We start from the raw sequence: 27,909 nt of genomic DNA, 5'->3' as shown, positions 1-27,909 counted from the left end.
ATACATGATAGTGTAATTGTCTAATGTGTATATTAGTAGAAATTCAATAATCATATTAAATCAAAGAAATAAAAGGATGTCGGTTTCGTCGGGTTGAGTTCAAATAACAGTAATCCAATATCAATCCAATACATACGATTTGACAATTTTACAACTCTATTAGATATTAGTTTTTTTGGGTTGGGTTATGTCATGTTAGGTTAAGTTGATCGGGTTGGTCGGGATTTTAAGCACCCTCCCTAGTTATAATAATAGACCTAAAATTCATGGGCCAAAATCTGGTTTTTGGACCTTTGGTATCCATATTATATTATTGATGGTTCAGCCCACTCAAAATCCGGCCCAAATATAGGCTTCGCGGACCAGTCTATCTACATAGAGGTGCTACTTCCATCGTGGTGTTCATAAACCCTAACTTGTTTTCCTTTCCTCTTCGTTACCACATTTTTTTTGCAGGTACAAGCAGCCGTCGCCGTCATGGTATTCTCAATTCGCCTGAACCCTAGTGATTTCCGTTTTCAATTTGCGTTTTATTTCTATTCTATTCTAATGGATTTAATTCGTTTGATGATACCAGGGTATAGATCTTGTTGCTGGTGGAAAAAGCAAGAAGACCAAGAGAACTGCACCTCGGTCTGATGATATCTACCTTAAGCTTCTCGTCAAGGTTTTTACACGCATCAGACTCCACTGTTTTTGATTTCGTTTTGTTTTGATTTACTGAAAATGAGTAACATTTGTTTAAAAATTGGATCAGCTTTATCGGTTTTTGGTGAGGAGGACAGGAAGCAACTTCAATGCGGTGATCCTGAAGAGGCTTTTTATGAGCAAAGTGAACAAACCGCCAATTTCTCTCTCTCGCTTGATTCGTTACATGTCTGGCAAGGTATTCTTTTTGCAATTTCGTTCCTGTATGTGTTTGTGTCTTCGATCATCTTGTGTTATAATTAGGAGGTTATTTCATCCGAGCACATATCTCTTATTTTAAATATGTTATAGTAGCTTTGTAGATGTTCTTCAATTTTGAACTTGAAAGTAACTGCTTTTGATTGGATTTGATAGGATAGGATAATTTTGTTTTCTTCATCTGGGATTAATAAGATTTAACAAACTGTAGTGAAAACTTGTTCTTTAGACCTTATTCTTGCTGGCTCTTCTAGTAATTTTGTTAAGTTGGTTCAATAATGAAGTGTAATTGTGGGTTGTGAATGCTTGATTCATGGAGAAATAGAGAATAAGATCCAGCAAATTCGAATTCATAATTGAGGGAAATGGTGTAATTGAATTGATTTAATTGTTTGCCATCTTTATTTTATGTGACTGTGATCGTTAATGTTGTTTAATTAGGACGACAAGATTGCTGTGATTGTTGGTACAGTCACCGATGATGTCAGGGTGCATGAAATCCCTTGTATGAAGGTCACTGCTTTGAGGTTTAGCGAGACTGCAAGGGCTAGGATCGAGAAGGCTGGCGGAGAATGTTTGACTTTTGATCAACTTGCTCTCCGAGCTCCTCTTGGGCAGAACACGGTATGCTAATCATTCCCTGATTATCTCAGTTGATGTGTGGTGTGTTTCATTTTATATCAACCAATATTTTAATCCCCGATAGATTCTTGTGCATTTGAGCTCATCATGCATTCTCATTGATTTGAAGCAGCATTGTTTGCGTCATAGAGCTTTTAGTAAATGTGTAAATTCTAAGTTTTTATATAATTCATGAGTTGTTTTCTCGACATCATTGATTTTCTAATGAAGTTGATGGTGGGGTTATAGTTTACCAAGAGTCCTACAACCTCCATACCTTTTTCTTTTCCCGTTGCATACTCATTTACTAGTCTTTATTTTGCCATCCTTCTCAATCATGCCTTTTTCATGGTATTTGTAGAAGCAACCTCTCTACGTTTTGTCTTGGTGAACATGTCTGTATACATCCCACCTTTGTACCCATACCTTAGAGCATTAACTATGGAGGCTTTTTGAGAGTTCATTAAAAAGCTTTTTGGCCTAACCATATTGTGAAAAAGCTCCGTCTAAAAACCCTTTTTTACTGGTAACCATACAAGCTTCCAATAACCTATTTTTCTAGGACACTTGGGTAGGCTTTGGTACGCAAACATTATTGGATAGGACAAGAGGGTAGGACCGGACATGAGAGGACTGGACAGAACAAGTGTCTGTCTAGTGTTTGGTACGACTAGGACTGGACAACACAAACCTAGATAAATTGCGTCCAAAAGTTATTTTATGATTTTATAGAACATATAATAGTTATAATTAACACAAATAAAGTTAAATAATTTAATTTATAATTTTTTTACACAATTTTCATATACATAAATATAAAATAGTATCAAATTTGAATGAATTTTTTTATATAATTGATGGTACTTTGAAAAAACCCGATTCATACAAAGGAGAAATTATGTTTTATTCGGTTTGGAAGATCCTTATCAATTGATGAAGGCATGTTGAAGATTGTTGCAACAACAATGGTTGTGGAGGTAGAAACATTGGTAATTGGTGGACAATAGTGGTTGTGGTGGATGTGAAGATGGTGGATGGTGGTGATCTTGGCGGTTGACAGTGGAGGAGGTAGTTGTGGTTTATGTGGTGGAGGTAGGTATGATGGTGGGCAGTGGTGGTGGAGATGGACGGTTGTGGTTGTGGAGGGCAACGATATGGTAGATAGTGGTAGTGGTAGCCGATGATTGTGGTTAAGGTGGAGGTGAGATGGCTTATGGTGGTGGCAATGAATGGTGTTGGTTGGGCCGATGATGGTTGTGTTGGTGGTGGAGGAGGTTGTTGTAGTAAAAGAGAAGGTGGAGGTGCCAACGTTGTTGGTAGGTGGTCGATGGTGGTTCTGGAGGTGGTGAAGGAGGCCAATGGTGGCTACCGGTAGCAGCGGTGGTTGCAATTAGCGATGGTGACCACTAAAACAAATATCATGTTAAAGTTATATATCAAACGAGGGTAATTAGTAAAATTTTAATTTTTGTCCCATCTTAGGTGGAACAAGAAAAAGAAAAAGCCTTTTTTGTCCATGCTGTTCCATCTTGTCCCAATTCTTGTTCCTGTTCCGTGTCGCACAAAACGTGGGATAGTGAGTTTTGTCCCGTCCTGTCCTGTCCAATGTACCAAATACAGCCTTAGGCTTGTTTGGTTGTTTTTTTAATCAAGTCCTGTATGGATAAAGTTGTATGTGTTGATTATTTTTTTGTATGGATTGAAAATGTTTTTGTTTGGGAGGATTTCTTCATTGATGAAAGGAGTTTTCTTTTAATTAGGAGGAACATATTTGGAAAAAAACTTGGCTTTTTGCATAAAGCTCATCATATAATCTTACTGAATAAGGCACTTTTTATATCATTAAGCGACTACCAAATAATCATGTATAGCTCATGGAATAAGTTGTGATTCCCATTAAGCTCATTAAGTTGCTAGCAAACAGACCTTTAAGCTTGTGGGTCCCATTTCATTGGAAAAACCTCATGAAAAACATACCATTTTGGATGCTCTTACCTTCTAGTTGGACAAACTGCTTGCTTTTTTTCTTTCGTTGTGACTCGGTATCTTTGGATGGTTGGTCCAGGTTCTACTTAGAGGTCCAAAGAATTCCCGTGAAGCGGTGAGGCACTTTGGAAAGGCACCTGGTGTGCCACACAGCCATACGAAGCCATACGTGCGAGCCAATGGTAGGAAATTTGAGAAGGCTAGAGGACGAAGAAACAGCAGAGGCTTCAGAAACTAATCATTCATCATCAATGGTGGGAGTGCTTCAAGTGATGGTTAACTTCTATAATCTTGCTTCTATGCTGCTGTCTTTTTGAATTAAGATATGATGAAAATTTTGGTGTTAGCATCTTTCCTTTTTTGTAGCAGGGAGTTTTGAGTTCTAAATTATCATATCCACATTTCTTGAATGGAGATTAAATTTGATATTTTGGTTGCTATTTTTCTAGTTCACTGGTGCTCCTTGCGGCCCCTGCAATCTCTTTCGACTCGAGCCCTGTACCCATATCACTGTATGGGCTAACCAGTCGTGCCTCTTAACTGGTACCTAGTGGTTTTTTCCCCTGTTGTGTACAGTTCTGGTTATAACCGGTTGCCAGATAAAGAACCATGACCGATGATGGTAACCGGTTTCATTTGTCAGGGTGCGTTTGCTATTAGGACAGAACAACTATGACTAGGTTTCGATAGACAACGACCGGTAAAATGACCATATATCTTTTTTTTTATTAATTTATATAATTTATTAATTATGATAGAATATATATTTTTTATAATAAAATATATCAGTAAAAAGTAGGGGTGTTCGCGGTCCGGTTTGGGCGGTTTAACCCCTCAAACCACAAACCAAACCGTAATGGCGGTTTATAAAATTTTCAAACCGAGCGGTTTGACATCAAGTGCCCAGACCGGTCAAACCAGACCAAGTAAAAGCGGTCTGGTCTGACCGGTTTAGGCGGTTTGGGCCTTTAATGGACTTTATATTAAACTTAAAATATATATATATATATATATATATAAAATTTAGAATTTTAGATTAAGTATCCATTTTAACAAAAAAATATCTAATCAAATAAATGTAATAATTAAGCAGCTCTTGAGTACAAAGTCGAGGCAATCCAAAATACAAACATATAAAGATATAACATATTAGAAAACAAATAAATTAACAAAGTTACAACTCTACTGTGAGTATTGAGTAACAAAATTCACGACTTCACAACCTTCAATGGTTCAATTCTTAAGTCTTGACCAAACAAAATAGAAGCCAAATCTAAGTTGGTTGATGTCTTGATAATGTGCGTCGAAATCAAACCATGGATTAGAAAGATCAATAGATTGATAGAGTTTTTGAGGGATTTCAAAATTTGGAGACCGTCAATATCAAATGTGTCGATATGTTCAATGGTTTAATGGTTTTAGTCGTCGATTTTGATTATGTTAATTTGGGTCATAGTCAATAAGTTAGAAAAGTTGGGCTTGCTAATATTAAAATAGATAAATAAATAAATATATATATATATATATATATATATATATATGTATGTATGTATGTATGTATGTATTTGGCGGTCGGTTTGGTCCAAACCGCCCAAAAAAGTTTCCAAACCGCAGACCGGACCGGACCGCCCGGTTTTGCTATTTTCCAAACAAGACCGGACCGCCAGACCGCTCAAACCGCCAAAAACGGTCTGGTTTGACTTGGTTCGGCCGGTTTGAGCGGTCCAATGGTTTTTTTGAACACCCCTAGTAAAAAGTTTTTGCCAAAACAATTAAGTTTTACACACAAATATAAAGTTTATTAATTTTCAGATTTTACTTTTTAATCTTTTTTAAATTAATTTTTTATTATCAGCTTATCATTGCTATATAAATTGAAAAAAATTAAAGAATGTATAAAAATAATACTTTGAGGTAGTAAATGAAAGTTTAAAAATGACAAAATAAGAAGAAAAAAAAATTAAATAGTTGATAAAATAAAAATAAAAACTTATTTGATATTTTAGAAAATGATAATATTTTATTTCAAGATTATATTAATAAAATATAAGTTTATAACATTTTATTTCATGAGATGAAAGTGGAGCATTCATGTTTCACTTAAATGATACCAAAATATAAGTTGTCAAATATTTGATTTCCTTTTTGAAATGTACAGTGTATATTAATGTCGTATCCGTTTCAATATAAATGCCTACATTACAAGGGTTTTTGGGATTGCTTATTTGCAATAACTTGTGCTTTTCTATAAAAGTTTTTATCAACTTATTATAAGTTATAATGGTTTAACTTCTTTAAAAACTTCTTATTACCGGTTTGACACTGGTATAAACTGTTTATCCAAACACTTAAAAATGCTTACTACCGGTGCTACACCGGAATAAGACAATAAGTTGTTTTTAAAAACAATACCAAACATCCGTTACTATTTTAGTTTGTCTTAAAATAAATATCTATTTTTAAACGTGAATATTTATTTTTCTATTCTATCCTTAACTATAAGATGATGAAACTTTTTCACTCTAACCAAAAGTAAAATTGTCCTTTTATTAATTAAAAGATATGATAATTATACATTTCTGAATCCCGAGCCTTTATCTGACAAACTACCTAATACTAAGCAGGCTCATCAAACAACGTCGTTTAGCTTTTTTATCCTCCAGGATTTGATCCGAACTGTTCGATAGATTTTCATGGACATTTGTTTTAAAACGAAGGGACTATTTGTGATGTAACAAATATATTTTATACTTTTTATTTCCCAAAAAGTTATAATTTTGATGAAGGATAAGGAAGTCAAAATATGGGTTCTAGTTTGAGAGTGATAGTTTTGTTGTTTTCCTTAAAAATAAAAAATTAAGTCAGATGTTTGGTAACTTATTTGAAGCCACATGAGTGGCATTTGATTGGTTTGAGTATGAATTCTAAAAGTTACAAGTGTCTGAAAGTCTCAGGTTTGAACTTAACGAAAAATAAAAGTTCTTTTATAACCATGAAGGTTCAAATGCAGTGACTTCGAACTACACACAAAAGCAATTGATCGCATTAAGATTAGTCGGCTCGTCTAGCAGGTTGAATATAATTTAATAGAATGTATGTGTATGTCTTGCTATTATTGTAAAGAAAAGAGAAAATTTGGTTTTGGTCCCTTAACTATGTTATCTTTGATGAATATGGTCATTAGTCTTTATTTATTAAAAGTTTGCCTTTCATGTATTCAAAATCGTCTTATTTTGGTTCTTGTCATTAACGGTTCTTATATTTTTTGTTAAATCAAGTTAAAAAAAAGGTAAGTTAGGGGCTGTTTGGCAGTTGCTGAATGGTTTAGTGCAGAATGATTAAGTGGTCAGAATGGTTAAGAGGGTCAGAATGGTTAAGTGCGGAATGAAATATGATTGTTTGGTAAATGTTCTCTGAATGACATCAAATTACCATTTTACCCCTCTTCTCATTGCCTCTACTCTTTCATTCAAACARCCCTAATCCACCAAACAGCCCTAATCCACCAACGAGAGAAATCGATGAAATCGACCAATTCAAACAGCCCTAATTCAAACAGCCRGTTCATTCAAACAGCCCTAATCCACCATCGATCAAATCGATTATCTAATTCAAACAGCCCTAAGTTCATTCAAACAGCCCTAATCCACCAACGAGAGAAATCGATTATCTAATTCAAACAGCCCTAAGTTCATTCAAACAGCCCTAATCCACCAACGAGAGAAATCGATTATCTAATTCAAACAACCCTAAGTTCATTCAAACAGCCCTAATCCACCATCGATCAAATCGATTATGTAGAAGACAACAGAGACGATGGGAGGAGGACCGACAATGGAAGACAACAGAGACGATGACAGGAACGAGGATCTCGCGTGGGAGGAGGACCGACGATGGAAGACAACAGAGACGATGACAGGAACGAGGAGACGGCCGGCAACTGGAGGGGGAAGACCGGCGATGGGAGGGGGAAGACCAGCGAATGGAAACGGCCGGCGAATGGAGACGGCCGGCGACTGGAACCATGGAGGGGGATGCGATGTGAAGAACGACTTGAGAGGGCAGAGTTGGAAAAATCAACGTCTGAATGGTTTAGTGAGGTAGTAGATGCAAAATGGTTAAGAGGTTATTGTAACCATTAAGAGGAGTTTTTTTTTTGCCAAACAGTCCTAGCCTCTTACCGATTAAGAGGTTGGCTCTTAATGTAACCATTAAGAGCCAAACAAACAGCCCCTTAATCACTTTATTCATTGACGAATCAACAAGAGGGGGTGTGGGGGATGACGAGCTAATTTTTTGTTTTTAATATTTATATAATATATAATATAGTGTAATAGCCAAATGTTATTTTGAGAAACGGTAAATATTTGAGAAGTAAAGAAGTGATCTTAGCTTTTCATACAGTCAAGATAGGATTTGATAGTTTAATTATTGCGGTTCTGACTGGTCAATAATTATGGGTATCTGAAAAATAGATAAGATAGTTTTGTAACTTTTACAAATAAACGACAAATGGATTCATATATGAACTATATGTTCATATGTGAACTCGTAAAAATAACATATGAACTATTTTAACTGATTCATACATGAACCCGTGTGATTCACATATGAATTAATTAACGGATTCACATATGAACTAATTCATCGATTCACATATGATATATAAACTCACATTAGTTAAATAGTTCAAATGTAAACTAATTCACGAGTTCACATGTGAATCACACGAGCTTGTATATGAACTTGATTGCCACATATTTGTAAAAGTTACGTAATTATCTCTCTATTTTTCGCATACACGTGAAAGGAGTAATCTAGTGCTTCACAGTCAAAACTGTAAATATTGACAAGATGAAAAACTATGATCAATTTTTTTTACTTCTCAAATATTTACCACTTCTCAAATGAATCTTTCCCTAATGTAATATATATACATACATGCATATATACATACACATGTATATGTATAATATTTTTATTTCTTTAAAATATTTTAAAAAGTATAAAATCACTAAAACATCCCTCATTTAACTTGCATTTAACAGAAAAAGATAACGGTCAATAGTGAAGCGGACCAAAGCGAGTTGATATGCATGCATCAAAGATAAATTTATTATAAAATATAATTAAGGATCAGTTTCATTAAAAATCACATAGTTCAGGGACCAAAAACTAAAGTTTCTCCAACGAAAATAATTTGGAGGCTAAAGCTTCCATCTTCCATGGCGGGCCGATTAGGAGTAGATCTCGTTTGTACACATTCATCTGAGACTGAAGAGTAGGAAGATAACAGCAATATGGAAGCTATACGGCACACTAAGATACGCGTTAACGGAATAAATATGCACGTAGCTGAGATCGCCGGCGATGGTCTGCCGGTTCTATTCCTCCACGGTTTTCCCGAACTCTGGTACTCCTGGAGACACCAGATGCTATATCTCTCGGCCCTTGGTTATCGAACAATCGCTCCTGACCTTCGCGGCTACGGAGAGACCGACGCTCCTCCTTCCGCCGCCGACTATTCCGCCTTTCACATAGTCGGCGATTTGGTGTCGCTCCTCGACGCCCTAGGTCTGGACCAGGTGTTTCTTGTTGGCCACGATTGGGGAGCCATCATAGCTTGGTACTTTTGTTTGTTACGGCCTGATCGGATTAAGGCGTTGGTTAATATGAGTGTTGTATTTAGTCCCAGAAATCCGGTGAGAAAACCAATTGAATCGATGCGCGCCATGTTTGGAAACGATTATTACATATGCAGATTTCAGGTAATCCGAAAACATCGCTCATACTTGATTTAGATTTATCTTCAATCGTAATCATTCAAATTCACTCTTAAGTTTCCAATTCTGATTAAATATTTGCCTTCATGATCCTCTAGCATTTGTTGTATTTGGATGATCAATAGGGAGGAAATAGTTACTTTGACTTCTTATACGGTTGCCCGACCACATTGTTTACATCATATAATACTGAATTCATTATATATAAGTAAGAGTTCTGGAAACGTCACTCAATTGAACTTCCACCATTGATATGCGTAGTGAATCACCATGGATGGTTTCAATGGATGGCAGAAATTGCACTTAAGGTTTGGTTTTGGGATCTTTCTAGAGGGAAAAAAGAGACAAGTTATTACGTATTCCCTTTACTTCTAGCTGTGATTACGCTCTTCAAAAGGGAAAATTGAAGGCTGCCATGGATAAACTCGAATTTGGATTGAAAATCTTACTTTTTCATTAGAACTTTTGTGTTTATTTTGTGTTTTCAACTCAATTGCAAGGAACTCGGGCCTTTCACATGCAATGTTGAGAGTTAGACCAGACCACCCCTTTAAAAGTTGCTTTTGAAAGTACCTTAACACAGAAATTTATGTAAATACAAAGGACCATTCGGAAATCTGGACTGCTCAATTTGATTCCTTCCCCCAAGACCATAGTTTGACTGTGTTTCAACTCTATCAACCGTACTTGAACTGTTAGATAATCATAGTCAATGATAACATCATTGCTCCTATTGAGGAGGCGGTATTAGATGAACATGGGTACGTCCTTCCGGACTCCCCTTATAACTTCTGGGGGATACCCATTATAACTCTAGCTTGTGGTTGCTAGAGTCACTGGCTCGGTCTCAACAGTTTGGGCTATGGCTATTTTTCTTGCTAATCCTATGTTTAAAAGAAGAGGACCAATCACTAATTTCAGATGAACTTTTTGAATTATATAGTATTTATATACGACAAATATTCACACCTACTTGGGTATAGCCGCGCCAATGACCCTTTGGTTAATGACACTTTGGCAAGGTTTGAACCCTTTACCTCTGGGTAGGCTGGTAACACGGATACAAAATACTGTTAGGCCAATGATCCTTTGGTTAATTGTGAGATGCTCATATTTTACAATGATTAAGTCTGATTCCTAGCTTGGATCAAGAATGCAAAATTGCCATTTGATCATAACATATAACCCATAGGTTTTCTCTGACCAGATATGTTGTTTACGGGTCTGTCAACTGTTGTTCGATGCAGCAACCTGGAGAGGCAGAAGAAGAGCTTGCACGTGTAGATACTGCACTAGTCATAAAAAAGTTTCTCGCATCCCGTAATCCAGGTCTGCTTTGTGTCCCTAAAGAAGTCGGACTTGGGGGTAACCCCAATTCTAAGATCACACTTCCCTCATGGTTATCCGAAGACGACGTGAATTATTATGCCACCAGCTTTAACCGCACAGGCTTCACCGGTGGATTGAACTACTATCGAGCTTTGGACTTGTAAGTTCCCTTCCCAAGTCTTGTAAGTAGTCTATTACAAAATGTGAACATATTTGGCGTGCAATAGCTGCGTTTGGTACATCGGATTGGACAGGACAAAAGTCAATGTCCCACGTTTGGCGTGGCATAGGACATGACAAATACTCACTGTTCCATGTTTAGTGCGACATGGGACTGGGATCGGATGGGACCAAAAAGACTTTTTTTTGTTCTACTAAAATAGATGGAACAAGAAGGGACAAGGATGACACAAGAACTTAAAACATTACTAATCTACCCTCAATTCATAAAGATCTTCCATACCGAACAAAAACATAGTTTTTCTTTTGTACGAACCAGGTTTTCCGAATTATCAAATTTGACACTATTATATATGTATGTATTTATTGATATGAAAATTGTGGAAAAAGGTTTATAAATTAAAATTTTTAAATATTTACTTGATTATGACTACTATATGACATATAAAATTATCAAACAACTTTAAGAGTGTTCGGTATCGAGACAAGACAAGACATAACAGGACAGAACAACCCTTCAATATCGAGACAAGACAAGACAAGACTAACAGGACAAAACAACCTTTCAGTGTTTGGTAAGACAAATCTGGACATGATAGAACAAATAAAATGACCGATTTACCCTAATGAACTGTTTATTTATTTTGATTACTTTATGTAATTTATTAAGTTATAATAAAATATTTTTTTTGTCAAGACGATTAAAATGACATCGAAATAAAAGTTTATGTAGCTTTCAATTTTTATTTTATACATTTTCTATATTATTTTTTATTATTAATATTTAATAAATTACATAAATTAATCAAAATATAAAAATCTTATAAAAATAATATTTTGAATAGAAACTGAAAGTTTAAAGAACATAAAATACAATAAATAAAATTAAAGAATGAATAAAAGGTAAAGAGGGAGGCATATTTGATGTTTTAGAAGAAAATTAAGTTTTTATTTTGAGGTTGTATTAGAAAAATGTATGTTTGTTCCACCTTGTTCCATGGGTAGAGGTGGAACATGCCTGATCCACTATTTCACTCTGTTCAAATAAAATATCTGTCAAACGTGGAACACTGATCCATGTTCTGTTCTGTCCAGTGTACCAAACGCACCCTAAGGGACAATTTGTTTAGTCATGTCCTATCTAATACTAGTCGTATCAAACTCAGACAACTTATCATGTCCAGTCCTATCTTGTCCAGTTCAATCCAATCATGTCTGCATACCAAACACACCATAAGACGAATTTTGTTGTGCTATAAGGACTCTTTTAGAGAGTCAAAGGTTACACATATATTATGTTAAAAGGATGGTGTTTTTGTGTGCAATTTTTGTAGAAACTGGGAACTAACAGCAGCATGGACTGGTGTCCAAATAAAGGTGCCAGTTAAGTTTATAGTGGGAGACCTGGACCTTACCTATAACACCCCTGGTGTGAAGGACTTCATACACAAAGGGGGATTCAATAAGCATGTCCCTTTCTTGCAAGAACTTGTGATTATGGAAGGAGTTGCTCATTATATTAATCAAGAAAAGCCCCAAGAAGTTAATCAACACATCTATGATTTCATCAAGAAGTTTTGAGTTACTTTCTTGACGTAATCATCGCACCAATCGTGTAAAAAGTTATCATGTCGAATACCCATTAGGAGACGTATTTTAATTTTTTCTTCTTATTTTTACTGAATGATGCATGTTATTTGAAATGAATTGTCTTATTTAAACGTATTTGGGAAGATGATGGGATGTATTCACGAGATTGGGTGATCGGGTGGATGTCGAAAGTCCAACACAACCGTTACCTAAAGATACTTGAAGACCCCATCACGTATAATTCATATACAAGTATTTGTAACAACTTAAATAGGAAGACATTTCAAGAAGTATGGAATTAAATTGTCAAAATGAAAATATGAAATTTCAAAGCAAAGGAAAATAAGGGGTATATGATTCCGGAGGCATATCACAATGAGAAGACAATCAATTTTGAGTGAAAATGAGAAATTTCAATAAAGCACGTCTTAAAGTACGTGGGCAACTTGGTCAACATGACCAAGTGTCACCGGAGAGGTCGTCGTTCTATGGTTGGTAACGCAACATGTTTTTATCACATGTGATTATGAAACTTTTCACATAGGACGGGTTATGGGTCCGTCCTGTCTTGAAAACTAGTCGTTATATGATCGTTTTTTGCATAATGTTACTGTTTTTTAGTTGTTTTGGCTCCCTAAACACTATATAAATGTTATGGTGTATGGGGTAAGATACCAACTTATAAAACGCAAAAAAAATTTCAAAATTCTCGCTATAAAACATATTTTTAAAGTATATTTGAATGACATAATTAAATATATGAAGTATTGCTAAAAAAATTTTATCAAAAGAAATGTTTTTTTAATATTGAACCGGTTTGGGCCCTGGTGGAACCAGAACCAGTTACCCTAACGGGTTACACCAGGACTGGTCCGGCATGTTATTTTTTCAACCCAGGACCTATTTTTGGCCATGTCTAATCAGCCGCTAGGTGAACCAAAGTATGCCTCATCACGTTGATAACTTTAGAGTCGGGTTCCGTATGGAACCTGTTGAGATTGTTGGTAATCAATTTTTTACTCAAAGTGGAATTTAAACAAATTGTAATTTAATCTAATTAATAACCAAACAATTGAAAGAACTATGAAAAAAATTCATGATGGATCCAATCATAACCCACTATCGTACGGCACACCCGTCTGGGGCAAAAAGTCATCTCCGTGAATAAGAACCGCCGCCGTGAAATTAACCGCATCCATCGCATTGATGACGTGAAATCCCGGCCAAGGAACCCTCTCACTAGTTTCCGATCCCGGCCCGGAGTTATTAAACTCCCCATAATATAAAGTAATTAATGCAGAATCACTGGACCATTTCAACCATCCCGCCGGACTGATCAATTCATCCATAAAAGATTGCATATAAACTGTTCGAGAAAATGCCCTCCATGGTCGACCCAAATACGTTACCGTCGTGCCATCACCGGCTGCCAAATCGTCGGCTTCACGGATGTTACACTTCTGGATCGAGGTCCCGGTGTTCTGGCCGGGATCGTTTCGTCCTTGTGCCGTGATCGCGTTGAATTGGCCGCGCATTGGTAATCGGGGGTAAATGTTACAGTTTTGAAACACCACGGCGGCGTTTCCGAATATGAAGTCTACGGTGCCGTAAATGTCGCATTCTCGGTAGAATTGTCGGAGGGAGTGTGCGTATAACGTGTCTTGGTACCCTTCGAAGCTGCAACGGTAGAATGTCGAGAAGTCGGCTCCGTTTCGTAATGCTACGGCTTGGTGCTTTGTTGGTCCGGCGGTGTTGCGGATCGTTATGTTCATCGCGACAAAGTAGGGAGCTGCTACGACTGCACGGATTTGAAAAATGTCGATTTTAAGACTTCGAACATGTTCAAATGTTGTAGTAGACCGAACTGTAGGAATTATGTTTTTAGGGTTGGGTTCACGTGTCGTGAGACCACAAAATAAAACTAAAACTTCACAACAATTCATTGTGAAGGTATGAAAAACAACGAACCTTATAAGAACAACACTGTGAAGTTTACCTTCACAAAAGTGTTTCCGCTATGAAGGTTCGGTGGTATTTGAGTGGTCTCACGGGTCTCAGGAAAATAGTCTAGTCTCACATGATCCCAAGTCCATGTTTCTAAGAACAAAAAATTATACATCATAATCGCTAGAACAAAATTGAATTTATAGGATGTCAAAAAATATCTAGGCGTCATTATATACTGCTTCATAAGACTTAATTTGTAGTACCAAACAGAAAAAAAACATCATATTTAAAAGTGTTGTAATAAGTTTATAAAATGTTTTTCGACGTGATAACAAGTTTTTTAAAACATTTTTATAAGACACAATTCTAAGAGCGTCTGATTAAAAAAATGTTCTATAAAAAGATGTATTCATAGAACATTTCTAAAAATTATTCATAAAAACAGCAAATATGATGTTTTGTGTTAAAAATGTCATAAAAACTCGTTAAAACGTCCAACAACCAATTAAACCTTTTATAACACTTTTAAATAAAACGTTTTATTGATTAGTACTATAAACTTAAATCTTATAAAGTAATATGTTAAGCCATCTAAAAGTTAGGTGGTGTTTAATTTTGCTTATTTGAAACAACTTATTCTTTTCTACAAAAATACTTATCAACTTATTTTAAATCAGAAGAGTTTAACTTCTTCAAAAACAACTTATTACCGGTTTGACACCGGTATAAATTATTTATTCAAACACTCAAAAGTGCTTATTACCGATACCACACCGAAAAAAAGTGATAAGCAATCCCAAACACCCCGGTATAATATATCTAAAAGATTGCTACAGTAAACATTTTATCTATTAAAACATTATTTATTTCAATGCAGTGGCTTACTAAATGTCCCTGACTGGAAAGTGGTCCAGCCATCGGCGACGCTGTGATTTCCGGTGATTACCGTCTGATTAATACCATCTCCGATCATCATCAAATACTTCTTCTTCTTATGAATATTGACATACTCCTCATACACACCGGCGGTCACATAAACCAGAAAATAACCGGCACCGGAGGCAGACTTATTCGGAGCGAAGTCAACGGCGTCAGCAATGGTGGTAAAGTTCCCGGAGCCGTCTTGACTAACCACAACGACATCACTAACATCCACCTCATCGCCGGCGCCACCACCCTGAACCACCTTTCTCCTCCCATTTCCAACCGTCTCAAAGATCGCCGTCGATTGTTCAGACATTTTAAAACGTGGGAATCGATCGTTTCCGAAACCCGTTTGTTTCCTATTCGAAAAATCGAACTTATTGTTGGTTTTAGATCCCCATCCTTTGTTAAAAAGAGCCAATGAAACACTATACAATTTGTTATCGTTTTGAATGTGATAAAAAACGCCATTTTTGGAGGTCCAAGAAGCAGCATTGGTTTGCAGGCCGTCTATGCACGTCTGGGTGTTGGTCAAAATGGCACTAAGCATCGTCTGAGCGTGTTCCGACGTGGTTGCCGGAAGGGAGGTTTGACCGGCGCTGACTGTTCGGTAAGTCGCTAAAAGGAAGTCGACGTTTAATCGGGCCAAATACTGGCAATCTTGAAGGGCATGGATTACGGCGGTGGTGACAGTGGTGGAGGTGGTAAGGTATTTATCAATTAAGTTAGAGAATTTGGTGGCGGTGGAGATGGATTTACGGATGGAGAAACGGCCGTAGTCGTGGAGGTTGGAGGAGGAGTTGTTGATCGGAATAAATGTTTGGCAAAAGGATGGGTATGGGGTGTCTTTGCAGACGGAAGCGGTGGTGGCGACGGTGGTGGTGGTGGAGGATATGGACAGAAGGAGAGAAGAGAAGAAAATGAAGTTAGGAATGGAAGTGGAATCAGCCATTGATGGATGGGATGGGAATTTAAGAAAGCTTAATTAATTAAGACGATGATGATGATGATGATGAAGCAGATTACATGGATTTATATACCGGAAATTTAAGGGTAAGGGATTTGAAAATTTACTAAATTCTGAATTAAATAAATTAAAAATATATAAAAGTTTAACTGTTTGTTAGCGGCTTAACGAGTTTAATAAGACCTACAACTTATTTAATTAGCTATAAACGAATATTTAATAACGGCTTAATGATATTGAAAGTACTTATTCAGCTTTACAGAGAAAACCAAGTTTTTCTAAAACATGTTTATTCCATCTATGAAAAAAAAAACCATATCGAACAAAAACATTTCCAATCTATAAAGATAGATTAATTTACCCAGATCATTTTTCATATAGGAAAACCAACCAAACAACTCCCTAATTTTTAAGGTTATGCAATAAGGATTCAGCAGTTATTTATCAACGTTAACTGAGAAAGTGTTCCACTGGGTACGAGCTTATTAGTGTCGATGCAACTATTGACCCTCACCGTACCCTCTAACATATATACATGCCCTATCAACAAATACCAAACCATTTTATAAAGATAATAATAAAGTATTATGTTAAAACTCAATGATTATTCTAATTATATTGTAGATTTTTTATATTTAAAATGAGATGTTTATCATTTATTGATTATGTTTATGAGTTAGTTATATCAATTAAAGCATATAACTTAAAAAGTTGTATCATTATACTATCTACTTCAAATTTAAAATTTAAAATAATATGAATCATTAAACATTACTTCAAAAGTTAAAAACTCTTTTAAAGAGTTTAACCATATACTTTATAGTATACTAGAAGGGTACTCGTGAAATGCATCGAAACGCATCTCGATTTCAATGTTTTGTTTTATTCTTTATCTATGTCGATATAATACGATTTTATGTGGTTTTAAGAAAACGATAATGTTTTTATTTTGGATAAATACAAATTTGAAAATATTATAAATTTTGAAAATATTATAAAAATTTGAAAAAACTATATCGATATTAATATCAATTTAACTATTTAAAAGTTATTTTTTGTGTAATTTCTTTAATTTAATTTTTTTATTATAATTTAATTTAACATAAGAAAGTAATTTAATTTAGATTTAATTATATAATTTTTTATAAAGATAATAATTAAATATTCTGTTAAAACTCAATAATTATTCTAAGTATATTTTAGGTTTTTTATATTTAAAATGAGATGTTTATTATGTATTTGATTATGTTTATCTATCGTTAGTTACAGAAATTCAAACATGAAACTTTAATAAGTTAACCAGGGCCGGCCCTGGCCACGTGCAGCCCGTGCGGTCGCACAGGGCATCAAAGCCTAAAGGGGCATCAAATTGTCGTTTATTACTAGTTTTGAGTTTAATAATTTGAGAATTGGACAACTGAACTTTAACTATAAAAACAGTGATGAATACTGAATGCACAACGTTGGAGTTGGAAAGTCGGAAAAGTTTTTGTTTGTATAAAGTTGTCTGTATGAATTAATCGGTTTGTATAAGTTGAAAAAGTTTTTGTTTGAGAGAGTTTTTCGCAGATGTAAGGAGCGTTTTTTAGTTGAAAAGGACATGTTTAGAAGGAAAAAAAATTGGCTTTCTATATAAAGCTCCCCCTAAAAGCTTACTGGATAAGTCACTTTCTATATTATTAAGCCACTACGAAACAGTCATGCATAGTTGAGTGAATAAACTGTTAGTTCCATTAAACTTACTAGTCGTTAGATATGTAACTTTTAAGTTTTATTTTTTGCTTAATGACAAAACTTTGGATGTAATTTACTATTTTAGTTAAAAACTAATTATAGTTAAGATAAGTTCCATATATTGAAATAAAGTTTCTATTTTGTTAATTTTAATTTGGAAAAGGAAAAACTGGAAAAGAAGGAAGTACGATCTTAATCCAAGATTTATCATTTTATATCTTGTATTTAGGGTTTTGGATTTTATGTCCCCTTCATCGTATTTTTTTAATTATAATTAATAAAAATCAACATTGGAATCAAATACTTAGCTTGAATAGGTTCTAAACTTTTTAAAAAATCGCATGTTTCGTTGTTTCATTGACTTAAAAATATAGGCTTAGGGGCATTTTTTATAATTTTCGCACAGGGCATCAAAAATCATAGGACCGGCCCTGAAGTTAACTTACACAGTTTACTTTGTTATCTTGAATTTTAAGTAATATATGTTAATAAACATTACTTTATATATAAAGAATGATTTTTAAGAATTTTTATTAAATGTTTTAAAGTAGAGTATTATAATACAACCAGTAAAACGAAATTCAAATAATCAATAAAGATTCTTTTGCATGATAATATAAATGTGATCATATCCTTGTGTTCATATTGCAAATATCTTCATAGACAATGCATAATGAATACATACACAATATATATATATATATATATATATATATATGATAATTCAATTATGAGATCATAACCCACCATCATAAGGCACACCGGTCTGAGGCAAAAAGTCATCGCCGGGGATGAAAACCGATGCCGTGAAATTAACCGCAACCGTAGCATCGATAACATGAAATCCCGGCCAAGTAACTCTCTGACTAGTATCCGATCCCGGCCCGGAGTTATTAAACTCGGCATAATACGAAGTATTCAATGCAAAATCACCGGACCATATCGACCATCCCGCCGGAGTAATCAACGAATCCATAAAAGTTTGCATGTAAACTGTTCGAGAATACTCCTTCCATGGCCGCCCCAAATACGTTTTCGTTGAACCACCGCTCGACGCCAAATCATCAGCTGGCCGGATGTTACACTTTTGAATCGAAGTTCCGGTGTTCTGGCCGGGATCGGTTCTTCCCTGAGCTGTGACGGCGTTGAATTGGCCGGACATTGGTAACCGTGGATACATGTTACAGTTTTGAAACACGACGGCTGCGTTTCCGAATATGAAGTCGACGGTGCCGGAAATGTCGCATTCTCGGTAGAATTGACGGAGGGAATGTGTGTATAGTGTGTCTTGATACCCTTCGAAGCTGCAACGGTAGAACGCCGATAAGTCGGCGCCGTTTCTTAATGCGACGGCTTGGTGTTTTACTGCTCCGGCGGTGTTCCGGATGGTTATGTTGACCGCCACAAAGTTGGGAGCCACCACGACTGCAAATTAACATATGAAAAATGTGAATCATAAACAAAAAAATTTCATTTACAAATTTTGTATATATTCATAAACATAATATTTTCACTTACAAAATTTTATATTATTATTAAGAATTATTTTAATTATATTATATATTTTTTAATAATTTTATATTTTTCAGTTAACTTATTAATTAATTTTTTTAATTAAAATATAACTTATTCATCAACCACTTATCAACTAGTTAATATTTATGTGCAGTGGTAGTTAAAATATATATACTTACTGAATGTTGCTGAATTGAAAGTCGTCCAGCCATCGGCGACGCTGTGATTTCCGGTAATCACCGTCTGATTAATACCATCTCCGATCATCATCAGGTACTTTTTGTTCTTGGGAATGTTGACGTACTCTTCATACACACCGGCGGTCACATAAATCAGGAAATAGCCGGCAGAGGAGGCAGAATTGTTGGGAGCAAAGTTAATGGCGTCAGTAATGGTGGTGAAGTTCCCAGAGCCGTCTTGCCTGACCACCACGATATTGCTTACAACCACCTGATTTCCGGCGGCACCCGCCTGAAGAAGCTTTCTCCGACCAACCGTCTCAAACACCGCCTTCGATTCTTCAGACATTTTAAAAGGTGGCAACCGTCCGTTTTTGAATCCGGTATGTTTGTTATTCGAAAAGCCGAAACTGGATCTTTTACCTGTTAGGAGTAATCAATCATATATATAGGATCAGGTTCAAAGTAAGACTTAAAAATGAAAAAGTTATAAGAAACACATTGATAATTGTTCATCTGGACGGTATGCACATGTGCATACAAATTCATGTCGTGTGTGCACATTTGCACTAAAACAGAGAAACAATTTCAATTACTTCTATATACATGTGCATACCGTCCCTAAACCTCCCTCTCTTTGTATATATATGTATGTGTGTGCATGTATGTATATATGTGTATGAAGGAAAGCCCACCATCAACACTCACACACCAAGGCTCAAACCCTTAAATGATTCATCTAATGCTCAATTAAGGGTCGGTGTTTATTGAGTGGGTTAAATTTCCTATGAGGCAACCATAATGGTGGTGACTGATTGGTTTGAACTTGACTCCAAAGGTCAAAAGTATCAGGAAGTCTCATGTTCAAATCCAAGGAGGAATTAAAATTCCGTTATGGTCACGGAAGTTCAAATACAGTGACTCTGGACTATCTGCAAAACATGTGGTCGTCCTGAGATTAGTCAGCTCGCATAGCGGGCTAGATATCCAAGTTAATAAAAAAAATTCTATGAGGCTCCTACACGGGACAACAAGGCTTCTCGTAAAACCAAAATTCCAACATTACCTCCCCATCCTTTGTTAAAAAGGGCAAGTGAAACACTAAACAATTTGTCATCATTTTGCATGGTAGCCACGATGTCATTTTTGGAGGTCCAAGAAGCAGCATTGGCTTGCAGGCCATCTATGCACGTCTGGGTATTGGTCAAAATGGCACTAAGCATCGTCTGATCTTCTTCCGACTTGGTTGCCGGAAGGGAGGTCTGGCCGGCGTTGACTGTTTGGTAAGTGTTTGAAAGGAAGTCAACGTTTAATCGGGCCAAATACTGGCAATCTTGAAGTGCACGGATTGCAGCCATGGTCAAACCGGAGGTGGTGGTAAGGTATTTATCGATGGCGTTTGAGAATTTGGTGGCGGTGGCGATGGATTTACGGATGGAAAAACGGCCATAGTCGTGGAGGTTGGCGGAGGAGTTGTTGATCGGGAGAGATGTTCGACAGAAAGATGGGTATGGGGTGTCGTTACAGACGGCGGCACCGGAGGACTGGGCGGAGGAGGAGCATATGAGGAGGAGGAGAGAAGAGAAGAAGAGGAGGTTAGAAATGTAAGTGGAAGCCATTGATGGAAGCTTAATTAGGATGATGGTGGTGAGATTGGGATGGTGGGAATTTATAGAGGTGAAAATGGGTTTCGAAGTCAACGTAATGCATGGGAAGGGTATAAACATAATCTCTAATATTTAAAAGAAAAAAAGAGTAAAAGTTACGTTTTTAGTCCTTGTGGTTTGTTAAAGTTTACAATTTTCATTTATACAGTTTTAAAACTTCAGTTTTCATCCTTATGGTTTGTATATTGTTGTCCTTGAGGCTAACTCTTACGCGGTATAAGGAATGCAAACAAGAATGGATTGAAAATCATATGAATGAAAATCATAATTCTAAAAATATAGGATGAAAATTGAAATTTTCACAAACTATGGGATTAAAAACGTAGTTTATTCGTAATAAATAAAGAATTTTCAATTGAACAAAAGGCTTTTAAACTAGTGGTATGTGAGTCTTTGACCTTTTAATAGTTCAGAGGTTCAAACCTCATCAAATATAAGAAGGGTGTGTGAGTTTATTTGTTGTACATTAAATTTATTTCATATTTTAATTATATAATTAATTATAAATTATCAAAAATAAATAAAAATCATTGAATTGAATCTATTTTTCGATTTAAAAAATATTGAAGAAATGATGGAAAATCGTATGTTCATTTGATCACGATGAGAATTTAGAGAGTTGTGAACATGTTGGTTTATTCAAATTAATATCTCCTTTAATTAATCTTTAATATTCATTCTCAAATTTTTTATTATTACACCAAATTCGTCGCATATATATATATATATATATATATATATATATACCTGCTATATCATTTAGTTATATAGTCTTAAAACCATTATTAAAAATTTTATAATTTTTATTTAATATGTTTAAAAATTGTAAATAAAAAGAAAGTTTTAAATATGTATTACGTATATAGGGAATTTTGTAATGTCTAGAATGGCAGTATCCACGTTGCAGTAGAGAATGTTGTTTTTGCAAATTAATTAATATAATTTAAATAAAAATAAGAATATTGTCGGTTCGTGGCATCGATTTATGAATATATGATCGTTTTCCTTTTTATAAATTGTCTTTATGTCTGCAAAATTCCACCAAAAACAAAATACAATTTACCATATAAAAATATAATTAATTAAGATAATAAAATTATGCCTCCAAAGCACATAAAAATAGTATTTTTCATAAATTGTTAAATAAATTAGAAATAATAGTAAGATACGATTATTTTTGTATTTGGGATAATGTGAGATAGACTGTTTTTGTGAGATGCGATTTTTACAATTGAAACTTTACAGCAAAATGTTGTAAAATTTCAAGTGTAAAAATCGTGTTTCACGTGTCTTATAAAAATAGTCTTGTCTCACGTGAACCATATATATATATATATATATATATATATATATATAAACTTGGGATCATGTGAGACCAATGGTTTTTCGTGAGACCCGTAAGACCAATTCTCAACCCTTGTATTAGATTTACAATCGTCAGATCTGAACATTTATAAACGCCACGAAACTTCTCGCTAATTACGAAATTGCCATCTTACAACTTTGCAACCATTAGATCATTAATTCATAAATTTGATTAATGAACATAAATTGGTCTTACGGGTCTCACGAAAAATCATTGGTCTCACGTGAACCCAACCCTATATATATATATATATATATATATATATATATATATATATATATAGTTCACGTGAGACCAATGGTGTTTTATGAGATCCGTGAGACCAATTTATGTTCATTGATCAACTTTATAAGCTAATGATCTAATGGTCTAAAGTTGCACGGTGACAATTTTGTAATTATTGAGAAGTCTCGTGACAATTTTGTGATTATGAATGTTGAGATTGTAAGTCTAATCCAAGGGTTGAGAATTGGTCTTACGGGTCTCAAGAAAAACCCTTGGTCTCATATAATCTCAAGTCTAGGTGAGTTATTATGCAACTATTTATATTTGTACAATCAATACAATTTAGTCTCAACCATCCATTTATTTTGATGAATATGTGATTTGATAAAAATTTTGATTGTTTTATAATATAAAGTATTGATCATAATTCATGAACTCTAGTTATCTTCCATAAATATTCAAATTATAATAAATGAACTCTCAATATTTCTATAAATATTTCAATTGATTGAGTTGCATTGGTTATACAAATGTGATAAATTGCATTTAAAACGTATTATATATATATATATATATATTAGCAATTGAGTTGAAATTAAATAGGATGATGCAACTAAAGTCAACAATCGAGGCAAGTTTGACAATTAATCCTTATATTCCTTTCTAATTAGGTTGTTCCCAATGTAGATTCATGAATTAAAATATACCATATTTTGTTAATCGTTATTTAAAACTGTTTATTTACTATTACATCTTCTTACGCTTTCGAATTTAAACACTAGATGTTAGAAACCCTATAATCTAAACCCGAAAACATTCTCAAATTGATGTTGTAATGCATTAGTAGGCTCCGATACACTTGTAACAAAAAATATCGACAAACGAGTATTAAATAAAATAAAACATAAAAATTATGATCGTATATTATATTAAATTCTTTTACAAATTAAAACAACAAACACGACAACATAACACATAAAATTCATTTAATTTGAATTATATACTCTAATTATTTGGAAGCCAATATCAGATGCTGCCAATTATTTAAAAAGATTAAGGGACTGTTTGACAGTTGTTGAATTATTTGATACAAAATGATTAAGAAACCCTTATGATATAATGCAAAATAAAATATAATTGTTTGGTAATTGTTAAAAAGAAAATTAGGGTGCTGAATGGTTAAAAGAGCCTAATATACAAAATCGTTCAAAGGGTTTTAGAACCATTAATGAGCAGAATTTTTTTTTTAACAAACAAAATTCATTTCTTAAGCAATTCAGATGATGTCTTTCAATAGAACTATTAATATGTAAACAAACAGCCCCTAAATATAAAACATTGTAACGAGTTAAATGTTAAAACATATGTAATGGGACAAATACTGAAACATGTACAATCGGACTTCAAAAAACTCGTAAGCCCTATTATATATCTGATATTAGAACACCTTTAAACATGACACTATTTACAACAGTTATAGCAAACTTTTGTGACTTGATCGATCTCACAAAAGTCAATTTCCTATGATAATAATTTTATTTGTATTTCTTATATCATAAATAAATTAGTTTTGAATGTTATCAATTTTTTAAAGTTGAAAGAGTCAAGTATATGAGAGGAAGACGTGTGATGTAGAACCCAGTGAAGCTTCGTGTTTTTTTTATGGCAAATAGTATGACGGTGGGTTTATAAACGCATTATTTAGGGGTGGTTTACCAAACATTTATCTGGGTAAGCAGTTATCAAGTCATATTACTTTACTAAATGAATGTGACAAGGACCAATAGTCTTACTCGGTAAGTGAAGACGACAACTCTTACTATGATAAAAGTTTATTGGGTAAATTGTTTTTTTTTCCCTGCTATACGAGCTCAATATCTCGTACCGTCCTTTTATCAGACAAAAGATAAAGGATATCTATTAGTTTCTTAATACTCTGTTATTTCTCAAAAATTCGAGTTTTACCACTTGTACTTTAATGCCGGAACATTTGAAAATTGAGAATATCGAGTATGTACAAGTGTCAATAACACAAAACTTAATACTGATAATGTTGATTATTCTTACATATTCAGATATCTACAAGTAAGAACTGAAATAAGATTTTAAATTTTAGTATATTTTAAAAAACAATGACGTATTTGTTCCAATTAATTTCTTATATCTGTTTCTATATGCAGGAATAATTACGACTCACATCCAAGCATGTAAGCAACCTCAAAACCCAAAAAAAAATCACAAATTGTTTGTAGGTAGTGATAGCCAAAAACCGGTCATAGGCTTTAACAGTGCCGGTCATAACCGAACCTGGTCGAAAATACTAAACAGGTTAAGCATTCCTATAACCGGTTATGCTCTACCGGTCCCGGTCCCGGTCCCGACCAATTTTTTTTTTAACTTTTAATGATAGATTTTTTAATACATTATAAAATTTGTAATTGAGTTACTCAAATACACTTTAAAAATACGTTTTATTAAAATTAAAACCAAGAATTGTGAATGTTTTTTTTGCGTTTTGTAAGTTGGTATGTAAATCCTTCAACAATGACACTTATATATAGGGATTAGAGGGCAAAAAAGACCAAATTACGGTCATAAACGGTCATATAACAACTATATTTTATAAAAAAAAATGCAACTTTCTTAAAAATCAGGTCAGGCCCATAACCAGGGCCGGTCACTCACAGCCCTCCAAAATTATAACTGGTCCCGGTCGGCAGTCCTATAACCGGTCCTCCAGCAGTCCAGAACCAGTTTGGCCATCACTATTTGTCGGTATTAATTCGTTTGAAGTTTAAATTTCATTAAATATGAACGATTCAAACATGTTATTATTACTTAATAAATATTTTATGTATAAAGTATTATTTTTCTTGATCTGAAAATGTCGAGGTTGAGATCTAAAATTAAACATGTTACCATTGTAAACAAGTTTACGATTATAATTTATAGTCATGATCAAAATGAACCAAGTTGCACATTGCATTAATCATATCCTAAACTTAGAAATCCAATCTCAATCCCTCACTAATTAATATTGCATCTAGACTTGGTCAACATAATCAAATTGAATCAGTCTGTTTTTAGACTTGGTCAAAATAACCGATCAATTAGGCTTATTTTAATCCTCATAACATTATACCTTTTCTTTTTGTTATTCCTATTCACATGTGAATAAGTAGATGAAAAGATATGCAGTGTTTTTAGATGACACAAAATGACTGTACTATTAACATATGATGATAAACACAAATTTAGTTGCATAAGAGAAAGTTATTATACGATGAGTGTACTGTGATCCATAACGGTATATGATAACGTACGATGAAACAATCGATAATCTAAACTTAACAAAAGTTTATATTTACGTCTTCGAAAAAAAACAATTGAATATATTTGCATCTTGTAAAACGCAAAAGGAACAGAAAAATTGATCAACATGCTCCTTCCATAATCGTTGGGTGTATACAGAGAAACGAGAGTCTTGGTGGATATGGTAGCAAGATGGTTGTATGTTGGTATAAAGAGGATATCCAACAAGCCATCACCTAAAAGCAAAGATCCTTTGGGCCAAGATAACAAGTTGCACCATGGTTCACATTAAGCCGGTGTTTGGTTTTTAAAAGGTGTTAAAATCTGAAGTTTTATTTCAGTTTTGATTGATATGAGGTGATGCTGAAGTGTGAAATCTGAATCAATAATACTGTTTGTTTTTATAAACTGATAAATGTCTGAATTTGTTCAAATTATCTATTTTACCTATTAAAAAATTATAATGTTGAATTTATAGATAAATTTATACGATTTCGCATATTTATTCATCATTAGTACGAAATTTACATATAGATTATATAATTAATATTCATTTAAATTTAAACGAAAATATGCCATTGACAGTATTTAACACATTTACATCTTTTTAAAATACATCGATTGAGAGAGATAAGGATCGATTTGGTAAGAATCGATTGAGAGAAATGATCGATTAAGGTTAATCGATTAAGAAACATTGTTGCTGATGATATGGAGAACAATAAGAGGCAAATAAGAGGTTGGTTTATCTCTTATCATATAAGATGACAATAAGACATAAGTATCTCTAAAAAGTTGGAAAAAAATAAACAGTCTGAATGACCATACCTCTTAACAAATCAAACATAAGAAACTAACGCCCAAGTCTAAGTGCAATATGATTCACATTCAGTAAATTTGTATAGTTTTTCCTTATAAGAATAAATAAGATATTTTAGGACTCCCAAGATATTTTTTTGAATAATTCTTTTTCTTGGTATTCTATCTTTTCTATGAATTTTGGTCTTTAATACACATTGTGTATAGCAATATATTGAATAACAAATAAAAAAATATGATAAGAAGTATGCAAAAAATCTTATCAGAAGGAGTGTTAAGTTGAGAAGTATAAGAAGGGATCTCGATCTTTGATCACTTTTAATCTCAAACTAACCCATGAATTGTTCTTGATACGGGGATTGCTCCGGTGCATCTCATCTTAATATGCATCCAAGGGTGGAGATCTTTTCTCGTATTTCTCACCTTAACTCTCATTTTCACCGGAATCCAACCCACAAGAAGTATGTTGGGACTTCTATTTTTAATTTAATACACACACACATATATGTATATATCAACAATGGAAAACTTGATTGATTGATGATAATATTCCAATGATTGATGTTAGGGCTGCATATGGGTCGGATTGGAGGGTTGGTCTAATAGAAAATATTTGGACAAACCAATTCAATGTTTGATGTCTGAAACATCTCATCACAACCCAACCCAACATAAATCATAGGGGTTGGATTGAGTTGGTCGGGTTGAAAGTTTAGCACCCCATTTTACAATCTAGCTAAGCATTTGTGTGTAAATGAAATAAAATCAAAATAAGAACATTTATGGGTTAGTCTAAGTCTAATATTTATGGGTTAGTCTAAGTCTAATATATATATATATATATATATATATATATATA

At 34.2% G+C, this 27,909-nt stretch overlaps 4 protein-coding genes across 6 annotated transcripts; 2 read left to right on the top strand and 2 right to left on the bottom strand.

Moving 5' to 3' along the window:
• The first annotated feature begins 400 nt into the window (after window positions 1-400).
• LOC112518043 (60S ribosomal protein L18-3) lies at window positions 401-3,953 on the top strand. Its single transcript, XM_025125573.1, has 5 exons — window positions 401-480; window positions 578-667; window positions 758-886; window positions 1,348-1,530; window positions 3,593-3,953. The coding sequence occupies exons 1-5, from the start codon at window positions 478-480 to the stop codon at window positions 3,749-3,751; spliced, it is 564 nt and encodes a 187-aa protein (XP_024981341.1). The 5' UTR covers window positions 401-477; the 3' UTR covers window positions 3,752-3,953.
• A 4,793-nt stretch (window positions 3,954-8,746) lies between these two features.
• LOC112517658 (epoxide hydrolase A-like) lies at window positions 8,747-12,527 on the top strand. 2 transcript variants are annotated; one of them, XR_003069756.1, is made up of 3 exons: window positions 8,747-9,281; window positions 10,504-10,785; window positions 12,140-12,527. XR_003069756.1 is itself a non-coding variant. In XM_025125026.1 (3 exons), exons 1-3 carry the CDS (start codon window positions 8,814-8,816, stop codon window positions 12,384-12,386), a joined length of 957 nt encoding a protein of 318 aa, XP_024980794.1. In that variant the 5' UTR covers window positions 8,747-8,813; the 3' UTR covers window positions 12,387-12,527. The 2 variants fall into 2 exon arrangements, 1 of the variants encoding a protein (XP_024980794.1); XM_025125026.1 differs by having other exon boundaries at window positions 10,544-10,785.
• A 977-nt stretch (window positions 12,528-13,504) lies between these two features.
• Window positions 13,505-16,218, bottom strand: LOC112517797 (probable pectinesterase/pectinesterase inhibitor 7). Its single transcript, XM_025125170.1, has 2 exons — window positions 15,228-16,218; window positions 13,505-14,193 (listed from the first exon to the last, which is right to left on the bottom strand). Exons 1-2 carry the CDS (start codon window positions 16,216-16,218, stop codon window positions 13,505-13,507), a joined length of 1,680 nt encoding a protein of 559 aa, XP_024980938.1.
• Window positions 16,219-18,688: 2,470 nt separating this feature from the next.
• LOC112517656 (probable pectinesterase/pectinesterase inhibitor 41) lies at window positions 18,689-21,280 on the bottom strand. 2 transcript variants are annotated; one of them, XM_025125024.1, is made up of 3 exons: window positions 20,686-21,280; window positions 19,662-20,000; window positions 18,689-19,392 (listed from the first exon to the last, which is right to left on the bottom strand). In XM_025125024.1, the coding sequence occupies exons 1-3, from the start codon at window positions 21,278-21,280 to the stop codon at window positions 18,704-18,706; spliced, it is 1,623 nt and encodes a 540-aa protein (XP_024980792.1). In that variant the 3' UTR covers window positions 18,689-18,703. The 2 variants fall into 2 exon arrangements, with proteins under 2 accessions (XP_024980792.1, XP_024980791.1); XM_025125023.1 differs by having other exon boundaries at window positions 19,662-20,084; window positions 20,728-21,280.
• Between the last annotated feature and the right edge of the window lie 6,629 nt (window positions 21,281-27,909).

This window comes from Cynara cardunculus (genome assembly GCF_001531365.2).
Source record: "Cynara cardunculus var. scolymus isolate 2C chromosome LG 9, CcrdV1, whole genome shotgun sequence".
NCBI classification, from domain to species: domain Eukaryota; kingdom Viridiplantae; phylum Streptophyta; class Magnoliopsida; order Asterales; family Asteraceae; genus Cynara; species Cynara cardunculus.
The sequence above is the reverse complement of the archived record's forward strand: the minus strand, read 5'-3'. Positions and strand labels throughout refer to the sequence as shown.